The sequence below is a fragment of the Coregonus lavaretus genome, assembly GCF_964263955.1.
Source record: "Coregonus lavaretus genome assembly, chromosome: 5".
NCBI classification, from domain to species: Eukaryota; Metazoa; Chordata; class Actinopteri; order Salmoniformes; family Salmonidae; genus Coregonus; species Coregonus lavaretus.
The window spans coordinates 33,160,197-33,178,974 of record NC_139992.1 but is presented as its reverse complement, the minus strand read 5'-3'; the positions used below and the strand labels follow the sequence as shown (position 1 = coordinate 33,178,974).

At 43.0% G+C, this 18,778-nt stretch overlaps 1 protein-coding gene across 1 annotated transcript in view; it reads left to right on the top strand.

The window, feature by feature from the left end:
* Positions 1 to 18,778, top strand: part of LOC311129664 (E3 ubiquitin-protein ligase MYCBP2-like) — a 319,573-nt gene that overhangs the window by 51,679 nt on the left and 249,116 nt on the right. Inside the window, exons 4-7 of the mRNA XM_084162035.1 lie at positions 1,873 to 2,026; positions 5,080 to 5,276; positions 9,928 to 10,170; positions 14,625 to 14,696. Coding sequence (XP_084018161.1) covers positions 1,873 to 2,026; positions 5,080 to 5,276; positions 9,928 to 10,170; positions 14,625 to 14,696 — 666 coding nt within the window. The remainder of the gene's footprint in view (positions 1 to 1,872; positions 2,027 to 5,079; positions 5,277 to 9,927; positions 10,171 to 14,624; positions 14,697 to 18,778) is intronic.

Here is an 18,778-nt window from a genome sequence, read left to right as displayed (position 1 = left end):
TCCACAATGTATGATCTGGGCTGTTCATCTTGACCTTTCACTGTTGTCGTGGTCGTCCTGCCTTTGTCTTGGTCAAGCACGGAGTCACCTGGCTATAGTGGTGGCAGGGGTCTGGCTCCGTGACGCCTGTTGTAGTAGGTCCTGTGAATGCTTTTGCCTCAGTCTTGCTTAGCAACCTTCTTAAAGGCTGTCCACCTAGGTTCTTTGACAGGGTTGGAAGCTTCGTCCGTAACTGACGCTCCATGAATAGTTGTGCTGGGCCACAGCCTGTAGCCACAATCGGTGTCACTCTGTCTGTAAGGAGAGCGAGAAAGGGGTCTTCTTGCTTTAATATTTTCTTAGCTGTCTGGACAGCTCTCGCAACTTCTCCATTAGCTTGTGGGAAGTGAGGGCTGGAGGTCACGTGATGGAAGCCATACTCTTCCTTGAAAGACTGGAACTCAGAAGACGTGAACTGCCTTGCATTATCGGACACCAAGACCTCTGCTATTCCGAAATGCGAGAACATGCTCTTCAGCTTCCCGATCACTCTTTTGCTTGATGCATCTGGCATGTGTACGACTTCTATGAATCTCGAGAAATAGTCAACAACAACCAGGTACTGCTGTCTGTCAACCTAAGGCACATAAGTAATACAGCAAAAAATGTGGCAAAGAAATTAACTTTTTGTCCTGAATACAAAGCGTTATGTTTGGGGGAAATCCAATACAACACATGTACCACTCTTATTATTTTCAAGCATGGTGGTGGCTGCATCATGTTATGGGTATGCTTGTCATCGTCAAGGGAGTTTTTTTGGGGGGGGGATAAACATAAACTGAATACAGCTTTAAGCATAGGCACTGGGAGACGAATTCACCTTTCAGCATGACAATAACCTAAAACATAAGGCCAAATCTACACTGGAGTTGCTTACCAAGATGACATTGAATGTTCCTGAGCGGCCTAGTTACAATTTTGACTTAAATCAGCTTGAAAATCTATGGCAAGACTTGATCAACAATCAACTTGACAGAGCTTGAATAATTTTTTATAGAATAGTGGGCCAATAGTGTACAATCCAGGTGTGCAATGCTCTTAGAGACTTACTCAAAAAGACTCACAGCTGTAATCGCCACCAAAGGTGCTTCTACAAAGTATTGACTCAGGGGTGTGAATACTTATGTAAATGTGATATTTCTGTATTTCATTTTCAATAAATTAGCAAAAATGTCTAAAAACATGTTTTCACTTGGTCATTATGTGGTATTGTGTAGATTGGTGAGATTTATTTTTAATCCATTTTGAATTCAGGTTGTAACACAACAAAATGTAGAATAAGTCAAGGGGTATGAATACTTTCTGAAGACGCTGTAACTACAGGAAACAGACAAAAGACAACGAAAATTAGCGTTTCTTATTGGGTAAGTCAGGTAGACGGTCTTCACTGTTTCAATCTGTTTTTGTCCATTTTGTGCCTTATCAATAAGATGTGGGTTGTTGGATGTTTGGGGGGGGGGGGGGGGGTGGATAATAGGAGAGAGCAGTGGTCCATTTCTATCTTTGCACAACCCCCAGATTGATACAACTCTGAAAGTTGCCTGTATAGAACCCAATAAATGGGAATGTGCATGTTTAGACCAATTTTTTCATATAGAGGTCTAGCCTAAATTTTGTGGATTGAGTGTTATCTAGGCTAAACCCTTTCTGTGGGGTTTTTGGTTTTAGATTAAATGGTACCAGTGACTGCTTTTCTCTCTTTAGATAATTGGCGCTGGACTATGTTAGGTATTTAAACCTCTCTTTGGTGTAGGTGGTATTTTGCGTTCTGTGTGATGTTGTAGCTTATAGCTATCTGATAATAACTGTATGGTGTGTGTGTTTTCTCTCTAGATCATTGGCATCGGTCTGTGTGGGGTGTTTGAGCTGATCAAGGAGACTCGGTTCTCCCACCCCTCGCTGTGCCTGCGCAGCCTACAGGCCCTGCTGGACATGCTGCAGGGACAACAGCCAGAGGGCTTCCAGACCGAACCTCCTGATGTACTGGGTGAGTACTAGCACACAGATACAGTGGGGAGAACAAGTATTTGATACACTGCCGATTTTGCAGGTTTTCCTACTTACAAAGCATGTAGAGGTCTGTAATTTTTATCATAGGTACACTTCAACTGTGAGAGATGGAATCTAAAACAAAAATCCAGAAAATCACGTTGTATGATTTTTAAGTAATTCATTTGCATTTTATTGCATGACATAAGTATTTGATACATCAGAAAAGCAGAACTTAATATTTGGTACAGAAACCTTTGTTTGCAATTACAGAGATCATACGTTTCCTGTAGGTCTTGACCAGGTTTGCACACACTGCAGCATGGATTTTGGCCCACTCCTCCATACAGACCTTCTCCAGATCCTTCAGGTTTCGGGGCTGTCGCTGGGCAATACAGACTTTCAGCTCCCTCCAAAGATTTTCTATTGGGTTCAGGTCTGGAGACTGGCTAGGCCACTCCAGGACCTTGAGATGCTTCTTACGGAGCCACTCCTTAGTTGCCCTGGCTGTGTGTTTCGGGTCGTTGTCATGCTGGAAGACCCAGCCACGACCCATCTTCAATGCTCTTACTGAGGGAAGGAGGTTGTTGGCCAAGATCTCACGATACATGGCCCCATCCATCCTCCCCTCAATACGGTGCAGTCGTCCTGTCCCCTTTGCAGAAAAGCATCCCCAAAAATGATGTTTCCACCTCCATACTTCACGGTTGGGATGGTGTTCTTGGGGTTGTACTCATCCTTCTTCTTCCTCCAAATACGGCGAGTGGAGTTTAGACCAAAAAGCTATATTTTTTGTCTCATCAGACCACATGACCTTCTCCCATTCCCCCTCTGGATCATTCAGATGGTCATTGGCAAACTTCAGACGGGCCTGGACATGCGCTGGCTTGAGCAGGGGGACCTTGCGTGCGCTGCAGGATTTTATTCCATGACGGCGTAGTGTGTTACTAATGGTTTTCTTTGAGACTGTGGTCCCAGCTCTCTTCAGGTCATTAACCAGGTCCTGCCGTGTAGTTCTGGGCTGATCCCTCACCTTCCTCATGATCATTGATGCCCCACAAGGTGAGATCTTGCATGGATCCCCAGACCGAGGGTGATTGACCGTCATCTTGAACTTCTTCCATTTTCTAATAATTGCGCCAACAGTTGTTGCCTTTTCACCAAGCTGCTTGCCTATTGTCCTGTAGCCCATCCCAGCCTTATGCAGGTCTACAATTTTATCCCTGATGTCCTTACACAGCTCTCTGGTCTTGGCCATTGTGGAGAGGTTGGAGTCTGTTTGATTGAGTGTGTGGACAGGTGTCTTTTATACAGGTAACAAGTTCAAACAGGTGCAGTTAATACAGGTAATGAGTGGAGAACAGGAGGGCTTCTTAAAGAAAAACTAACAGGTCTGTGAGAGCCGAAATTCTTACTGGTTGGTAGGTGATCAAATACTTACGTCATGCAATAAAATGCAAATTAATTACTTAAAAATCATACAATGTGATTTTCTGGATTTTTGTTTTAGATTCCGTCTCTCACAGTTGAAGTGCACCTATGATAAAAATTACAGACCTCTACATACTTTTTTATAAGTAGGAAAACCTGCAAAATCGGCAGTGTATCAAATACTTGTTCTCCCCACTGTACATGGGAAGACACATGCACATGCTAGGGCTGGGCGGTAAACTCTATTTTACTGTATACCGGTGTTGATGCACAGTCCAGTTTGGATTTTTACTTTCTATAACGGTATAATGGCAATCGTCTGTTTTTAACGCCAGTACGAGATTTCTAACAGCTGAGAATGGCTAATGAGCTTCGAGAGCACAGACAACTTTTTCTCCCCGTGAACCTCTTGTTCTCATGTTGTATTTTTGTTTTATTCTCCCTCGCTCCTCTGTGCTGTGCACCTTCCCACACTTACACACACACACACCAAGCCCCTCCCCCTGCCACTCACAACAGAGATCGCCCCTTTTGACAACAAGCAGTTCCAAATCAAACTTGTGGTTTGGTCCAACAGAATCGGTCATATGGACATCCAAAAACATTTGTACATTATTTTTGTGTAATAGAGGAGAACTTCACCTTTTTAACTATACCTGTTTTATGTATCAACTCCTCAAAATGAGCGCAGATCGAACTCTACTAAAACAGGAGTATCAATGAATGTTGATTCTGGAAAATTGCTGTTTGTCTGTGTGCGGCATTATGGTAGCGCTAGCAGCATTTTAGCCACAGAGTGTTATGTGCTAGCTGTTTTGTATATGTTTTTATACATTTGCAATGAGCATAAAAATCATTTATATAAGTACTAGGCAACTCATTCTCATTCTGAGAAATAAGCATATTCTTATCCAGGTAGCTACTTGATTTCAATATCTAAACAAAGTCAACAGGTTAGCATGCTGTTCAAACAGGTAGAGATACAGGAGACTGTGTTCATAACAGTTCAACTATTCTACCTTGTTAGCTAGCTAATAGACCCAAGTTGGCAAGACTTGAAATATAGACACTAGCTGGCAAATCACTAGCACCTGGGCTTGTGCTTGAGAGAATGTTTGAGATCTATGTTAATTTTCTACAATGCATTCACCCGCTGAAAAAGCTTGGTCATTATTAGTGGATGTGTATTGTGCATGGTTCTGGTTAAATTTGTAACAAAAGTGGCATTTTCATAGAAAGACTTGAACTGCAAAAAGGCAGGTTAAGCTATTTTGATAAAATACTTTTATTGTTAGTGGGTCTATATTTACGAACACACACACATTATGTTTTTCAATCCTCGTGGGGACCTAAATTAATTTGATTCAAAATCCTATTTTCCCTAATCCCTAACCCTAAACATAACCCTTACCATAACCCTCACCTTAACCTGTAACCCAAACCCTAATCTTAAAAAAGCCTTTGTCCTCATTGGGATGTGGGAAATGTCCCGACGAGGGAGAATTTTCCACCTTTTACTACTACATAGACACACACTCGCACGCACTTGTTCAGACACAGGTATGCACACACATATTGCAGACACACAGCCCTTCCTAACCCTCCATCTCCTCACTACAGAGTCTCTGTTCCACTTGCTGTTGGAGACAACGGTGCGCAGCACGGGGATGAATGACCCCACTGGTCAGGCCCTCACCGCCCTGTCCTGCGCCTGCCTCTTCAGCCTGGTGGTGTCCTGGGGAGACACAGGCAAGACCCTGCAGGCCGTCTCCGCCATCCTCACCAACAACGGCAGTCACGCCTGCCAGACTATCCAGGTGAGACGATGTGGCGTAACACAACACTAAATAATAATAATAATAATATGCCATTTAGCAGACGCTTTTATCCAAAGCGACTTACAGTCATGCGTGCATACATTTTTATGTATGGGAGGTCCCGGGGATCGAACCCACTACCTTGGCGTTACAAGCGCCGTGCTCTACCAGCTGAGCTACAGATAACACATTCATAAATGGGTCTGCGGGACCCCAAACCTATCCAACCAGAAAATCATTCAAACGTTACACATCGCCAGTTTACTAAATGTTTTTGCTCAAGCAGAATGGCACCGGAGGGGATGGCTGCCGTTTTATGGACTCTTATCCAACCGTGCTATATATATATGTTTTTCTCGCATTGTTTGTCACTTATTTTGTACATATGTTTCTGCTACCGTCTCTTACGACCGAAAAGAGCTTCTGGACATCAGAACAGCGATTACACTCCTTAAACTGGACGAATAACTTTTCTTTAATGAGTCGGACGAGAGGGATTTGCTCGGTCAATAAAAGTGGTCAGATGAAGCAGATGCTAAGCTACAGGACTATTTTGCTAGCACAGACTGGAATATGTTCCGGGATTCTTCCAATAGCATTGAGGAGTACACCACATCAGTCACTGGCTTCATCAATAAGTGCATCGATGACGTCGTCCCCACAGTGACTGTATACACATACCCCAACCAGAAGCCATGGATTACAGGCAACAGCCGCACTGAGCTAAAGGGTAGAGCTGCCGCTTTCAAGGAGCGGGACTCTAACCCGGAAGTTATAAGAAATCCCGCTATGCCCTCCGACGAACCATCAAACAGGCAAAGCGTCAATACAGGACTAAGATCGAATCGTACTACACCGGCTCCGACGCTCGTCGGATGTGGCAGGGCTTGCAAACTATTACAGACTACAAAGGGAAGCACAGCCGCGAGCTGCCCAGTGACACAAGCTTACCAGATGAGCTAAATTACTTCTATGCTCGCTTCGAGGCAAGCAACACTGAAACATGCATGAGAGCATCAGCTGTTCCGGACGACTGTGTGATCACGCTCTCCATAGCCGATGTGAGTAAGACCTTTAAACAGGTCAACATTCACAAGGCCGCAGGGCCAGACGGATTACCAGGACGTGTACTCAGAGCATGCGCTGACCAACTGGCAAGTGTCTTCACTGACATTTTCAACCTCTCCCTGTCTGAGTCTGTAATACCAACATGTTTCAAGCAGACCACTATAATCCCTGTGCCCAAGAACACTAAGGTAACCTGCCTAAATGACTACCGACCCGTAGCACTCACGTCTGTAGCCATGAAGTGCTTTGAAAGGCTGTTCATGGCTCACATCAACACCATTATCCCAGAAACCCTAGATCCACTCCAATTTGCATACCGCCCCAACAGATCCACAGATGATGCAATCTCTGTTGTGCTCCACACTGCCCTTTCACACCTGGACAAAAGGAACACCTACGTGAGAATGCTATTCATTGACTACAGCTCAGCGTTCAACACCATAGTGCCCTCAAAGCTCATCACTAAGCTAAGGACCCTGGGACTAAACACCTCCCTCTGCAACTGTATCCTGGACTTCCTGACGGGCCGCCCCCAGGTGGTAAGGGTAGGTAACAACACATCCGCCACGCTAATCCTCATCGTGGCGGATGTGTCACACGAGATGGAGTCACAATCCATGCCACGACCTGTGAGCTCTGGAACTCCACCTCCGACAGGCAGAGGCAACACACATGGAGGGTTCGTCAGGTCGTCGGGTCACCCTGACATTTCCATTCCTCTTCTGATACCAGAACTTGACGAACTGCTCACCAGGCACAGCAAGGGCCGTCCAGACCGTTATGCTGTTCTGCTATTCCAAGGATGTGTAACCGAAGAGAGATACAACGAGTGGACACAGAATACCAACTGGGATGGATCCCGAGGCAAATGTGGCTTACCAGTGAACCTCTGAGTGTTCATCATGAATACTGTGTCTCAGAAGTTTCTGTCCATGAGTGATGCAACCCGAAAAAGCATTAAAGACAGAGTTAATGAGTACTTGAGGTCACCGAGAAAGTCTGGACTGCTCTCCCTTATGTAAGAAATTAGGCACTTTACTATGTTTACTATGTAGGCTACAGTAAACATCTCATTGTCCCGTTGGTTGTTATCAGACTGCACAGTAGCCTAATAAACATATGCATTTTAAACGTTTTTTTTTTTTAATGGAATTTTATAATATATTTGTACCACTGTAGATGCTGTGTTTTTATTTTTAGAATACAGTTCTCGGTTTACAGTAGTGATGTTTTCAAACACTTGTTTTTCACAAGTGTAGCAGGTTGTGAACTCTGCAAACAACGTTTCCACTCTGAGAATGAGAATGGTAAATGACTGTAATTAATAAATTAATTCATACATTAGAATACAAAAGAAGCCATCTACCCATGATGGGCTATTAGCAGGACAATAGACTCTTGCCATGAAGGAGATCAAGGAGGGTAGGAGGAGCGTTGTATTTTATAGTAGCCTAATAAACATTTGCATTTTGAAAAAGTTTGAAAAAATCAAGTTCAATAATATATTTATACCAATGTACATGCTCTGTTTTTCATTGATGGCGAAGCCATAAAGCCTCTACTACTATGCACAGATATAAAAAAAATAAAGGTTTAACATATTTTGAATTAATTCCTGAATTCAATTGCTTTAGCCGACATGTTGCAGTTTATTTATTGTTTAATTATTCAAGGCTCGTTTTTCTTGGAATAGAAACACACTTCTCTGTGCTTCTACAGAGAAGTGTGTTTCTACATCGGCATTGCTTCTACATCTGCATTGCTTGCTGTTTGGGGTTTTAGGCTGGGTTTCTGTATAGCACTTTGTGACATCTGCTGATGTAAAAAGGACTTTATAAATAACATGTGATTGATTGATTGATTACTGGAGTTCTTTTAAGAATACAAAAGAAGCCATTCACCCTTGATGGGCTATAAGCAGGACAATAGACTCTTGCCGAGTTTAGGGACTTTAAATGTATTAATGGATGTTTACGAGGCATGTCACTTCTCCCATCTCTTTGCGTAGCCCACCAATTGCTCTGTTTTCTAACCACATCTGGATGGATCCATAACGAATTACTATGGGAAGAAATATCACTGAATGACAGAAATATTGGAATAAAGTAGGCTAATGAAGGCAACAAATGGTTGCTTACTGAAACACCCAATGTTGTCCAATTTTTATAATAGGATTTGAAACAATATCCTACCCAACTATTTCAGCACCGTTTCGCGCTGCTTTGAGACAAGCATGGAGACTGGCCTTGATAACTCAATCAGATTTTTATTTTCACTGAATTTCTGTTTGGGTATTGGTTAGCCTACAATTAGGGTGTGGAAATGTTAGGATTATTTTGCTCTTCACTTGCAGTCGCTTAGTAGCCTAGGCCTACTCCCGACCGGTCACGTTGTACAACACCATATTTTCCTAACGGAAACCCTGAGGCCTACATAGGCTACTGTAAAATGCATTTTCGTTTTTCTTGGAATAGAAACACCATAATATTAATCAATTTAACTAAGCTAAATTTCTACAAAAAAAGGTTTTAAAGTCTCTAGTACAGCCAATATTAAAAACAGTGAAATGCATTAGTGAATTCAATCGCTTTACCCTTTGTTATTTTGTTGTATAACTAAAATGCTTGACTGTATTTAAAGACATGGATGACTTGTATGTTGTGTGATGACATGCACAAATGAATGAATGTTTGATATACTGTATATTGAAGTAGGCCTTTATGCCAATAAGTTACGCTAAAACATCTACAGTAAACAGGACTCTTAACCCTATAGCCCCTTGTCATTTCAATAACTTAGCTTCTCAAAGATGCCCCCTGGTGGTCAAACTAGCATTAATGGCAACAATGGCTGACAGTAAAATAATATCACGTCATGCCATACAATTATGACGCAACTTTTAAAGGAAGAACCATGTATTGCATGTGTCACGTAAAGAGAGCAAGAGTTGTGGGAATATAGGGAATGTTTTTCCTAAACAAATTAGGGGTTTTGGTGACAGAACTTTTCAGTCAGAAATGGCTGTAATTATGTTGCAGCTTCAGCAACACGGACAGCGCGATAAACACTTTGATGTTCTGTGGTGGTTGCTGCAGCAGGGAGGAGAGCGCGACAACGCATGCTAGTCACAGTCATTCGCTGTCTTTTTTATTTTAACACAGCGCACAAAGTCTGAGCCCGGCACAATCAAATCAATTGCTGTTCCCTCTAGTCATTTGTGTGTCTTAATTATTTAATCAAACCGTGTGCTTAAAGCATCAGACAAGCTCAGTGAAATAGTTGATTTGATTAAAACACATAGGATGTGTCAATATATGGAAAAATACACGTTTAACAATGCCGACCATTGGTCGATTGGTCGAAAGAACAGAATACTCTTGGTCGACCAATATTTTATTTTGTTGGGGACAGCCCTAAAATGGTTGCACTCTGGAGCCCTGATATCAAACCAGACCCTTCTACCAAACACTCCACAGTCAAAGCAGACAAAACAGTCCTTTCATTGTCTCCCATTTCTATTCTAGTTAATTTCCATTAATTCTTCTTTATTCTTAATCTTCCCTCCCCTTCCTCTTTGTCCCAGGTGCCGACCATTCTGAACGCGTTACAGAGGAGCGTGCAGGCCGTGCTGGTGGGCAAGATCCAGATCCAGGACTGGTTCGGCAACGGCATCAAGCGGGCGGCGCTGATGAACAAGTGGGTACTGAAGGAGGTGACCGTCGATGAGGATGAGCACTGCCTGCTGCAGACCGACGGCTCTTTCCTCTACCTGCTCTGCAAGGATGGCCTCTACAAAGTGGGCTCTGGCTACAGTGGCACCGTCAGGGTAGGTAGGGTGGGGTGATGTGGGTGTCTACATGAGCGAGATAATGTTTTTTCAAGTGTTATTTATTACACTGATATAGCAGTCAATACAAACTGAAATCCAGAAGCGAACAATATACACTACATGGCCAAAAGTATGTGGACACCAGCTCGTCAAGCATATCATTCCAAATTCATGGGCATTAATATAGAGTTGGTCTCCCCTTTGCTGTTATAACAGCCTCCACTCTTCTCCAAATTATCTGAGGCAAATGATCCAGTTACTGCCCAAGTTGCTCAATAAGAGGAGACTCCATTAGGGATGTAACGATTCACTGATGCGCATTGGTCCCCGGTTCAAATGTTTAAGATATGAATGCGTCGGTTCGCGGGACCCCAAGCCAATCCAAATGTAGGCATATACCGATACCGCTCGTCTTTTGGTGTTTGAGTCGTGTGGGGCCCTGCACGACTCCAACACCAGTAAGTTTGCTGACGACACAACGGTGGTAGGACAGATCACTGACGACGATGAGACAGCCTATAGGGAGGAGGTCAGAGACCTGGCAGTGTGGTTTCAGAACAACAACCTCTCCCTCAATGTCCGCAAGACAAAGGAGCTGATCGTGGACTGCAGGAAACGGAGTGCCGAGCACACTCCCATTCACATCGACAGGGCTGTAGTGGAGCTGGTCGAGAGCTTCAATATCCTCTGTGTCCACATCACTAAGGATATATCATGGTCCACACGCACCAAGACAGTCGTGAAGGGTGCATGGCAACGCCTCCTCCCCCTCAGGAGGCTGAAAAGATTTGGCATGTGCCCTCACATCCTCAAAGTTTGACAGCTGCACCATTGAGAGTATCTTGACTGGCTGCATCTTCGCTTGGTATGGCAACTGCTTGGTACCCAACCACAAGGCACTACAGAGGGTAGTGCGTACAGCCCAGTACATCACTGGGGCCGAGCTCCCTGCCATCCAGGACCTTTATACCAGGCGGTGTCAGATGAAGGCCCTAAAATTTGTTAAAGACTTCAGCCACCCAAGTCAGAGACTGTTTTCTCTGCTACCGCACGGAAAGCGGTACCGATGAACCAAGTCTGGAACCAACATGACCCTGAACAGCTTCTACCCCCAAGCCATAATAATGCTAAATAGTTAGTCTGGGCAGAGATTTGATTAACTATTTAACTACAGTGAATTCGGAAATTATTCAGACCTCTTGACTTTTTCCATATTTTGTTACGTTACAGCCTTACTCTAAAATTGATTAAATAGTTTTTTCCCCCTCATCAATCTACACACAATACCCCATAATGACAAAGCAAAAACATGTTTTTAGAGATTTTAGCAAATTTATAAAATAAAAAACATATTACATTTACGGAAGTATTCAGACCCTTTACTCAGTACTTTGTTGAAGCACCTTTGGCAGCAATTACAGCCTCGACTCTTCTTGGGTATGACACTACAAGATTGGCACACCTGCATTTGGGGAGTTTCTCCCATTCGTCTCTGCAGATCCTCTCAAGCTCTGTCAGGTTGGATGGGGAGGGTCGCTGCACAGCTATTTTCAGGTCTCTCCAGAGATGTTCGATCAGGTTCAAGTCCGGGCTCTGGCTGGGCCACTCAAGGACATTCAGAGACTTGTCTCGAAGCCACTCCTGCGTTGTCTTGTGTGCTTAGGTCGTTGTCCTGTTGGAAGATGCACCTTCGCCCCAGTCTGAGGTCCTGAGCGCTCTGGAGTAGGTTTTCATCAAGGATCTCTCTGTACTTTGCTCTGTTCATCTTTCCCTCGATCCTGACTAGTCTCCCAGTCCCTGCTGCTGAAAAACATCCCCACAGTATGATTCTGCCACCACCATGGGGCTTACATTAGATTTTATTTTGATTGTTCAGATTCACCATCATCAATAGTTTTGGTAGTTTTGCTTGCAACGATCAGTTTACTTATCATTTTTACTTATGCAGAGTAAAGTTGTTAATTTCATAATGAGGACAGCAATCAGTTTTGCTACCCACACTGCATGGTCAAAGCGGGAGAAGAAGAGAAGCTCACTCAGTCCATCAAAACCATTCGATTATGAGACGGGGGGTGAAATCCAAACTTGTGATATATATTAATTGGCTATGTCATAGCAAATCTTTTAAGATAAATATTGATACATTACTAGCTGTAACACTTTTAATCTCCCCCCTAACTGATAGTGGGGTGGTAAATGCCCAGTTACCTTTATGGCTTAGCTCAGGTGCTTCCATACACCATATACATATACATAATTGGTCCTCTGTAGCTCAGCTGGTAGAGCACGGCGCTTGTAACGCCAAGGTAGTGGGTTCGATCCCCGGGACCACCCATACACAAAAATGTATGCACGCATGACTGTAAGTCGCTTTGGATAAAAGCGTCTGCTAAATGGCATATTATTATTATTATTATAATTTACACACACACACACACACACACACACACACACACACACACACACACACACACATTTTGTTCTTCTATCCTCGTGGGGACCTTAAATGAATTTCCATTCAAAATCCTATTTTCCCTAACCTTATCACGTAATCCCTAACCACTAATCCCTAAGCTTAAAATTGTTTTTGTCCTCATGGGGAGGTGGGAAATGTCCTCACGAGGGAGATTTTTCATTGTTTTACTATCCTTGTGGGGACTTTGGGGATTTTAGGTCCCCACAAGGATGGAAGAACCAACACACACACAAATTGCATCGATTCATTCTTCTAATCAAACTGAATCGCACCGAATCCTTTCAGACTAAAACGTATTGTTCTTGTATTGTATCGGAACCCATGGATCTAGATACAGTGCGTTCGGAAAGTATTCAGATCTTTTTCCACATTTTGTTACGTTACAGCCTTATTCTAAAATTGATTAAATATATATTTTTCCTTATCAATCTACACACAGTACCCCATAATGACAAAGCAAAAAAAAAAAATTTAAATACATTTTTGCAAATTTATTTAAAATAAAAACGGATACCTTATTTACCTAACTATTCAGACCCTTTGCTATGAGACTCGAAATTGAGCTCAGGTGCATCCTGTTTACATTGATAATTCTTGATGTTTCTACAATTTGATTGGAGTCCACCTGGGTAAATTCAATTGATTGGACATGATTTGGAAAGGCAAACACCTGTCTATATAAGGTCACACAGTTGACAGTGCATGTCAGAGCAAAAACCAAGCCATGAGATCGAAGGAATTTTCTGTAGAGCTCCGAGACAGGATTGTGTCGAGGCACAGATCTGGAGAAGGGTACCAAAAAATGTCTGCAGCATTGAAGGTCCCCAAGAAAACCGTGGCCTCCATCATTCTTAAATGGAAGAAGTTTAGACCCACCAAGCCAAACTGAGCAATCGGGGGAGAAGGGCCTTGGTCAGGGAGGTGAGCAAGAATCCGATGGTCCCTCTGACAGAGCTCCAGAGTTCCTCTGTGGAGATGGGAGAACGTTCCAGAAGAACAATCATCTCTGCAGCACTCCACCAATCAGGCCTTTATGGTAGAGTGGCCAGACGGAAGCCACTCCTCAGTAAAAGGCACATGACAGCCTGCTTGGAGTTTGCCAAAAGGCACCTAAAGGACTCTGAGGTCTGGTCTGATGAAACCAATATTTAAATATTTCGCCTGAATGCCAAGCGTCACGTCTGGAGGAAACCTGCCACCATCCCTACGGTGAAGCATGGTGGTGGCAGCGTCATGCTGTGGGGATGTTTTTCAGCGGCAGGGACTAGGAGACTAGTCAGGATCGAGGGAAAGATGAACGGAGCAAAGTACAGAGAGATCCTTGATGAAAACCTGCTCAGGACCTCAGACTGGGGCGAAGGTTCACCTTCCAATAGGACAACGACCCTAAGCACCAGCCAAGACAACGCAGGAGTGGCTTCGGGACAAGTCTCTGAATGTCCTTGAGTGGCCCAGCCAGAGCCCGGACTTGAACCCGATCTAACATCTCTGAAGAGACCATAAAATAGCTGTGCAGCGACGCTCCCCATCCAACCTGACAGAGCTTGAGAGGATCTGCAGAGAATAACTGGATAAACTCCCCAAATATTGGTGTGCCAAGCTTGTAGCGTCATACCCAAGAAGACTCAAGGCTGTAATCCCTGTCGAAAGTGCTTGAATAAAGTACTGAGTAAAGCGTCTGAATACTTATGTAAATGTCATATTTACGTTTTCTTTAAATACATTTGCTAAAAATTGTAATAACGTGTTTTTTGTTTGTCATTATGGTATATTGTATGTAGATTGATGAGGGGGAAAAACGATATAATCAATTTTAGAATAAGGATGTAACGTAACAAAATGTGGAAAAAGTCAAGGGGTCTGAGTACTTTCCGTATGTGCTGTACGTATCGAATCATCTTGAAAAGGAACGTTTGGCTGTGCGTTTGGGATTGCTCTCTAACATTGAATCAGTGTGTGTGTGTGTGTATTCCAGGGCCATGTGTATAATTCCACATCATGCATCAGGAATCGGATGGAGAAGAGATCATGGTTGGGCTTCGCTCAGGTAATTTAACCTCAGATTATTTTTTCATAATGTGCAATCAAAATTAAGATTACCACGAAAATTAAGACTATAGGGAACCTGGAATTCTATTTAATCACTAGTTATGGTTGTCTTATAGTCTTACCATGCTGTTTGCCCACTGCATAGATTTGGATCACTCCCTATTTGACCCAATAAACATGGTTGCTGATCTGTAATGATTAAATGCTTAAGTTGATAACGATTCTGCTCCTACTGAAGCCCTTTAGGGGGTTAGGAAGGAATAGACTTTTACCCCAAAATAAAATGTATTGATGAAGCACTGTTTGTTTCTATGGAGTGGCTGCGGATCCGACTTTTAGATCTTTTTCCCCAACAGCTAAAAGTCTGAAGTTTGTGATCGTGCGGGATTCTCTACTTTACACACCCTCTCTCTACTCGTTTGGCTGCTCAGAGAAAAGGCTACTCTGGTGAATGGCACTCGTTTAGTAAAGTTAGATCAGAGCTGAATTCATGTCTGCAAGATCACATAATGATAGTATTCTACACTTCCGGTCAAAAGTTTCAGAATACCTACTCATTCAAGGGTTTTTCTTTATTTTTACTATTTTCTACATTGTAGAATAATAGTGAAGACATCAAAACTATGAAATAACACATATGGAATCATGTAGTAACCAAAAAAGTGTTAAACAAATCCAAATATATTTTATATTTGAGAGTCTTCAAATAGCCACCCTTTGCCTTGATGACAGCTTTGCACACTCTTGGCATTCTCTCAACCAGCTTCATGAGGTAGTCACCTGGAATGCATTTCAATTAACAGGTGTGCCTTCTTTAAAAGTTAATTTGTGGAATTTCTTTCCTTCTTAATGCGTTTGAGCCAATCAGTTGTGTTGTGACAAGGTAGGGGGGTATACAGAAGATAGCCCTATTTGTTAAAAGACCAAGTCCATATTATGGCAATGTGTTATTTCATAGTTTTGATGTCTTCACCTATTATTCTACAATGTAGAAAATAGTAAAAATAAAGAAAAACCCTTAAATGAGAAGGTGTTCTAAAACTTTTGACTGGTAGTGTATCTACATATGTAGGATGTTAATTTGACCAGTATTGTCGCAGCAAAATAATCCTTCAGCAACAGGACATTACGTTGCTTGATCGGTGGTTAGGCTATTAGCTGGCCAGAATTAGGTTACATGAGAATGAAAAGTGCAATACTGTTAATATAACCATGTGTTAGTGTGGGTTTTCAGTGAATGTATGTAAATCACGACACTCATCTGCATTTCCTGCGGACATCCTCCAGGACATTTCTCAGCAACAACATAGTTACCAAATTAAGATCCTACATCTGTAACAGAACTTAATATAATAGCATAGTGTAGCTATTATGAGGATGATTAGGATGATTGTGCGAATGGTCACATTTTTGTCTCAGGTGGCCATAACTCAACAGGGCACACCACTAGGCAAAATATTTGCTTTTATTTAAACTAAACACAAGTATGCTACAGTTTGTTAACAACATCTTCTCTAAAATTCACTCACTGTACTTAATTCAAAACAACCCTGGGATACACCCAAATCATTTGGGTTTCAGGATCCTTTCACAGCATTATAAGGCTGCGTTGAGACAATGACTTATCGATGACCCAAGCCCAGGTCATTTAATCCCTACCATTGTGTCTCTGAGTTGTCATAATGCTTCAGCAAATGTACGTTATCCCAGGAGCGTTGGAAGATGTAATTAACCTAAGTTATGTCCCTCTTACTGCCCTGAATGCCTCTGCTGATCCTACAGCTATTGTATGCAGTAATCATATGCCTATGAACCACAGTTATACTGTTAGCACTGAGGTGGTGTGCTCAAGCAGGAAGTCCACTGTGTGCAGCTCACCCTGCACTAACATAAATAACTTGAGCATGTCTACTAAGCTTCCCAGTAAAGCAAGAAAAACATTCAAGCATCCCAGAAAAGTGTTACAAATAGCCCACGTTAACATATGTAGCTTCATAAATCAATAATTTGGTAGTAACAGACGACATTCATATTCGTACAATCTCTGAAACTCACTTTGATAATACCTTTGATGATACAGTGGTAGCAATACATGATTATAAGATTTTTGTAATTTAGCAGACGCTCTTATCCAGAGCGACTTACAGTTAGTGAGTTCATACATTTTCATACTGGCCCCCCGTGGGAAACGAACCCACAACCCTGGCGTTGCAAGCACCATGCTCTACCAACTGAGCTACACGGGGCCCGTATACGATCTACAGAATAGACAGAAATGCCAAAGGTGGAGGTGTGGCTGTTTATATTCAGAACCACATTCCTGTAAAGCTTAGAGAGGATCTCATGTTAAATCATCTGCCTCACCTAAAGCCCATTCTGGTGGGAAGCTGCAATAGACCACCAAGTGCTAACAGTCAGTAGCTGGATAACGTGTGAAATGCTTGATAATGTATGTGATATCAATAGAGAGGTATATTTTCTGGGTGATTTAAATATTGACTGGCTTTCATCAGGCTGCCCACTCAAGAGAAAGCTTCAAACTTTAACTAGTGCCTGCAACCTACCAGGGTAGTTACAAACAGCATAGGAATGAAATCATCAACATGTATTGATCACATCTTAACATCCTGTGGCGTACAGCATTAGCATCAAATAGCCCCCGCGATATGCAACTTTTCAGGGAAGTTAGGAACCAATATACACAAGCAGTCAGGAAAGCAAAGGCTAACTTTTTCAAACAGAAATTTGCATCCTGTAGCACTAACTCCAAAAAGTTTTGGGACACTGTAAAGTCCATGGAGAATAAGAGCACTTCCTCCCAGCTGCCCACTGCACTGAGGCTAGGAAACACTATCACCACCGATAAATCTACAATAATCGAGAATTTCAACAAGCATATTGCTACAGCTGGCCATGCTTTCCATCTGGCTACCACTAACCCGGCCACCAACTCTGCACCCTCTGCTGCAACTTGCCCATGCCCCCCCCGCTTCTCCTTCACACAAATTCAGACAGCTGATGTTTTGAAAGCGCTGCAAAATCTGGACCCCTACAAATCAGCTGGGCTAGACAATCTGGACCCTTTCTTTCTAAAACTAGCCGCCGAAATTGTCGCAACCCCTATTACTAGTCTGTTCAACCTCTCTTTCATAACGTCTGAGATCCCCAGAGATTGGAAAGCTGCCGCGGTCATCCCCCTCTTCAAAGGGGGTGACACTCTAGATCCAAACTGCTACAGACCTATATCCATCCTGCCCTGCCTTTCGAAAGTATTTGAAAGCCAAGTTAACAAACAGATCACCGACCATTTCGAATACCACCGTACCTTCTCCGCTATGCAATCCGGTTTCCGAGCTGGTCACGGGTGCACTTCAGCCACGCTCAAGGTCCTAAACGATATTATAACCGCGATTGATAATAGACAGTACTGTGCAGCCGTCTTCATCGACCTGGCCAAGGCTTTCGACTCTGTCAACCACCGCATTCTTATTGGCAGACTAAATAGCCTTGGTTTCTCAAATGACTGCCTCGCCTGGTTCACCAACTACTTCTCAGATAGAGTTCAGTGTGTCAAATCGGAGGGCCTGTTGTCTGGACCTATGGCAGTCTCTATGGGGGTGCCACAGGGTTCAATTCTTGGGCCGACACTTTTCTCTGTGTATATCAATGATGTCGCTCTTGCTGCTGGTGACTCTCAGATCCACCTCTACGCAGACGACACCATTTTGTATACATCTGGCCCTTCATTGGACACTGTGTTAACAAACCTCCAAACGAGCTTCAATGCCATACAACAATCCTTCAGTAGCCTCCAACTGCTCTTAAACACTAGTAAAACTAAATGCATGCTTTTCAATCTAACGATGCTGGCACCCGCCCACCCGACTAGAATCACCACTCTCGACGGGTCTGACCTAGAGTATGTGGACAACTACAAATACCTAGGTGTCTGGTTAGACTGTAAACTCAACTTCCAGACTCACATAAAGAATCTCCAATCCAAAGTTAAATCTAGAATCGGCTTCCTATTTCGCAACAAAGCCTCCTTCACTCATGCTGCCAAACATGCCCTCGTAAAAC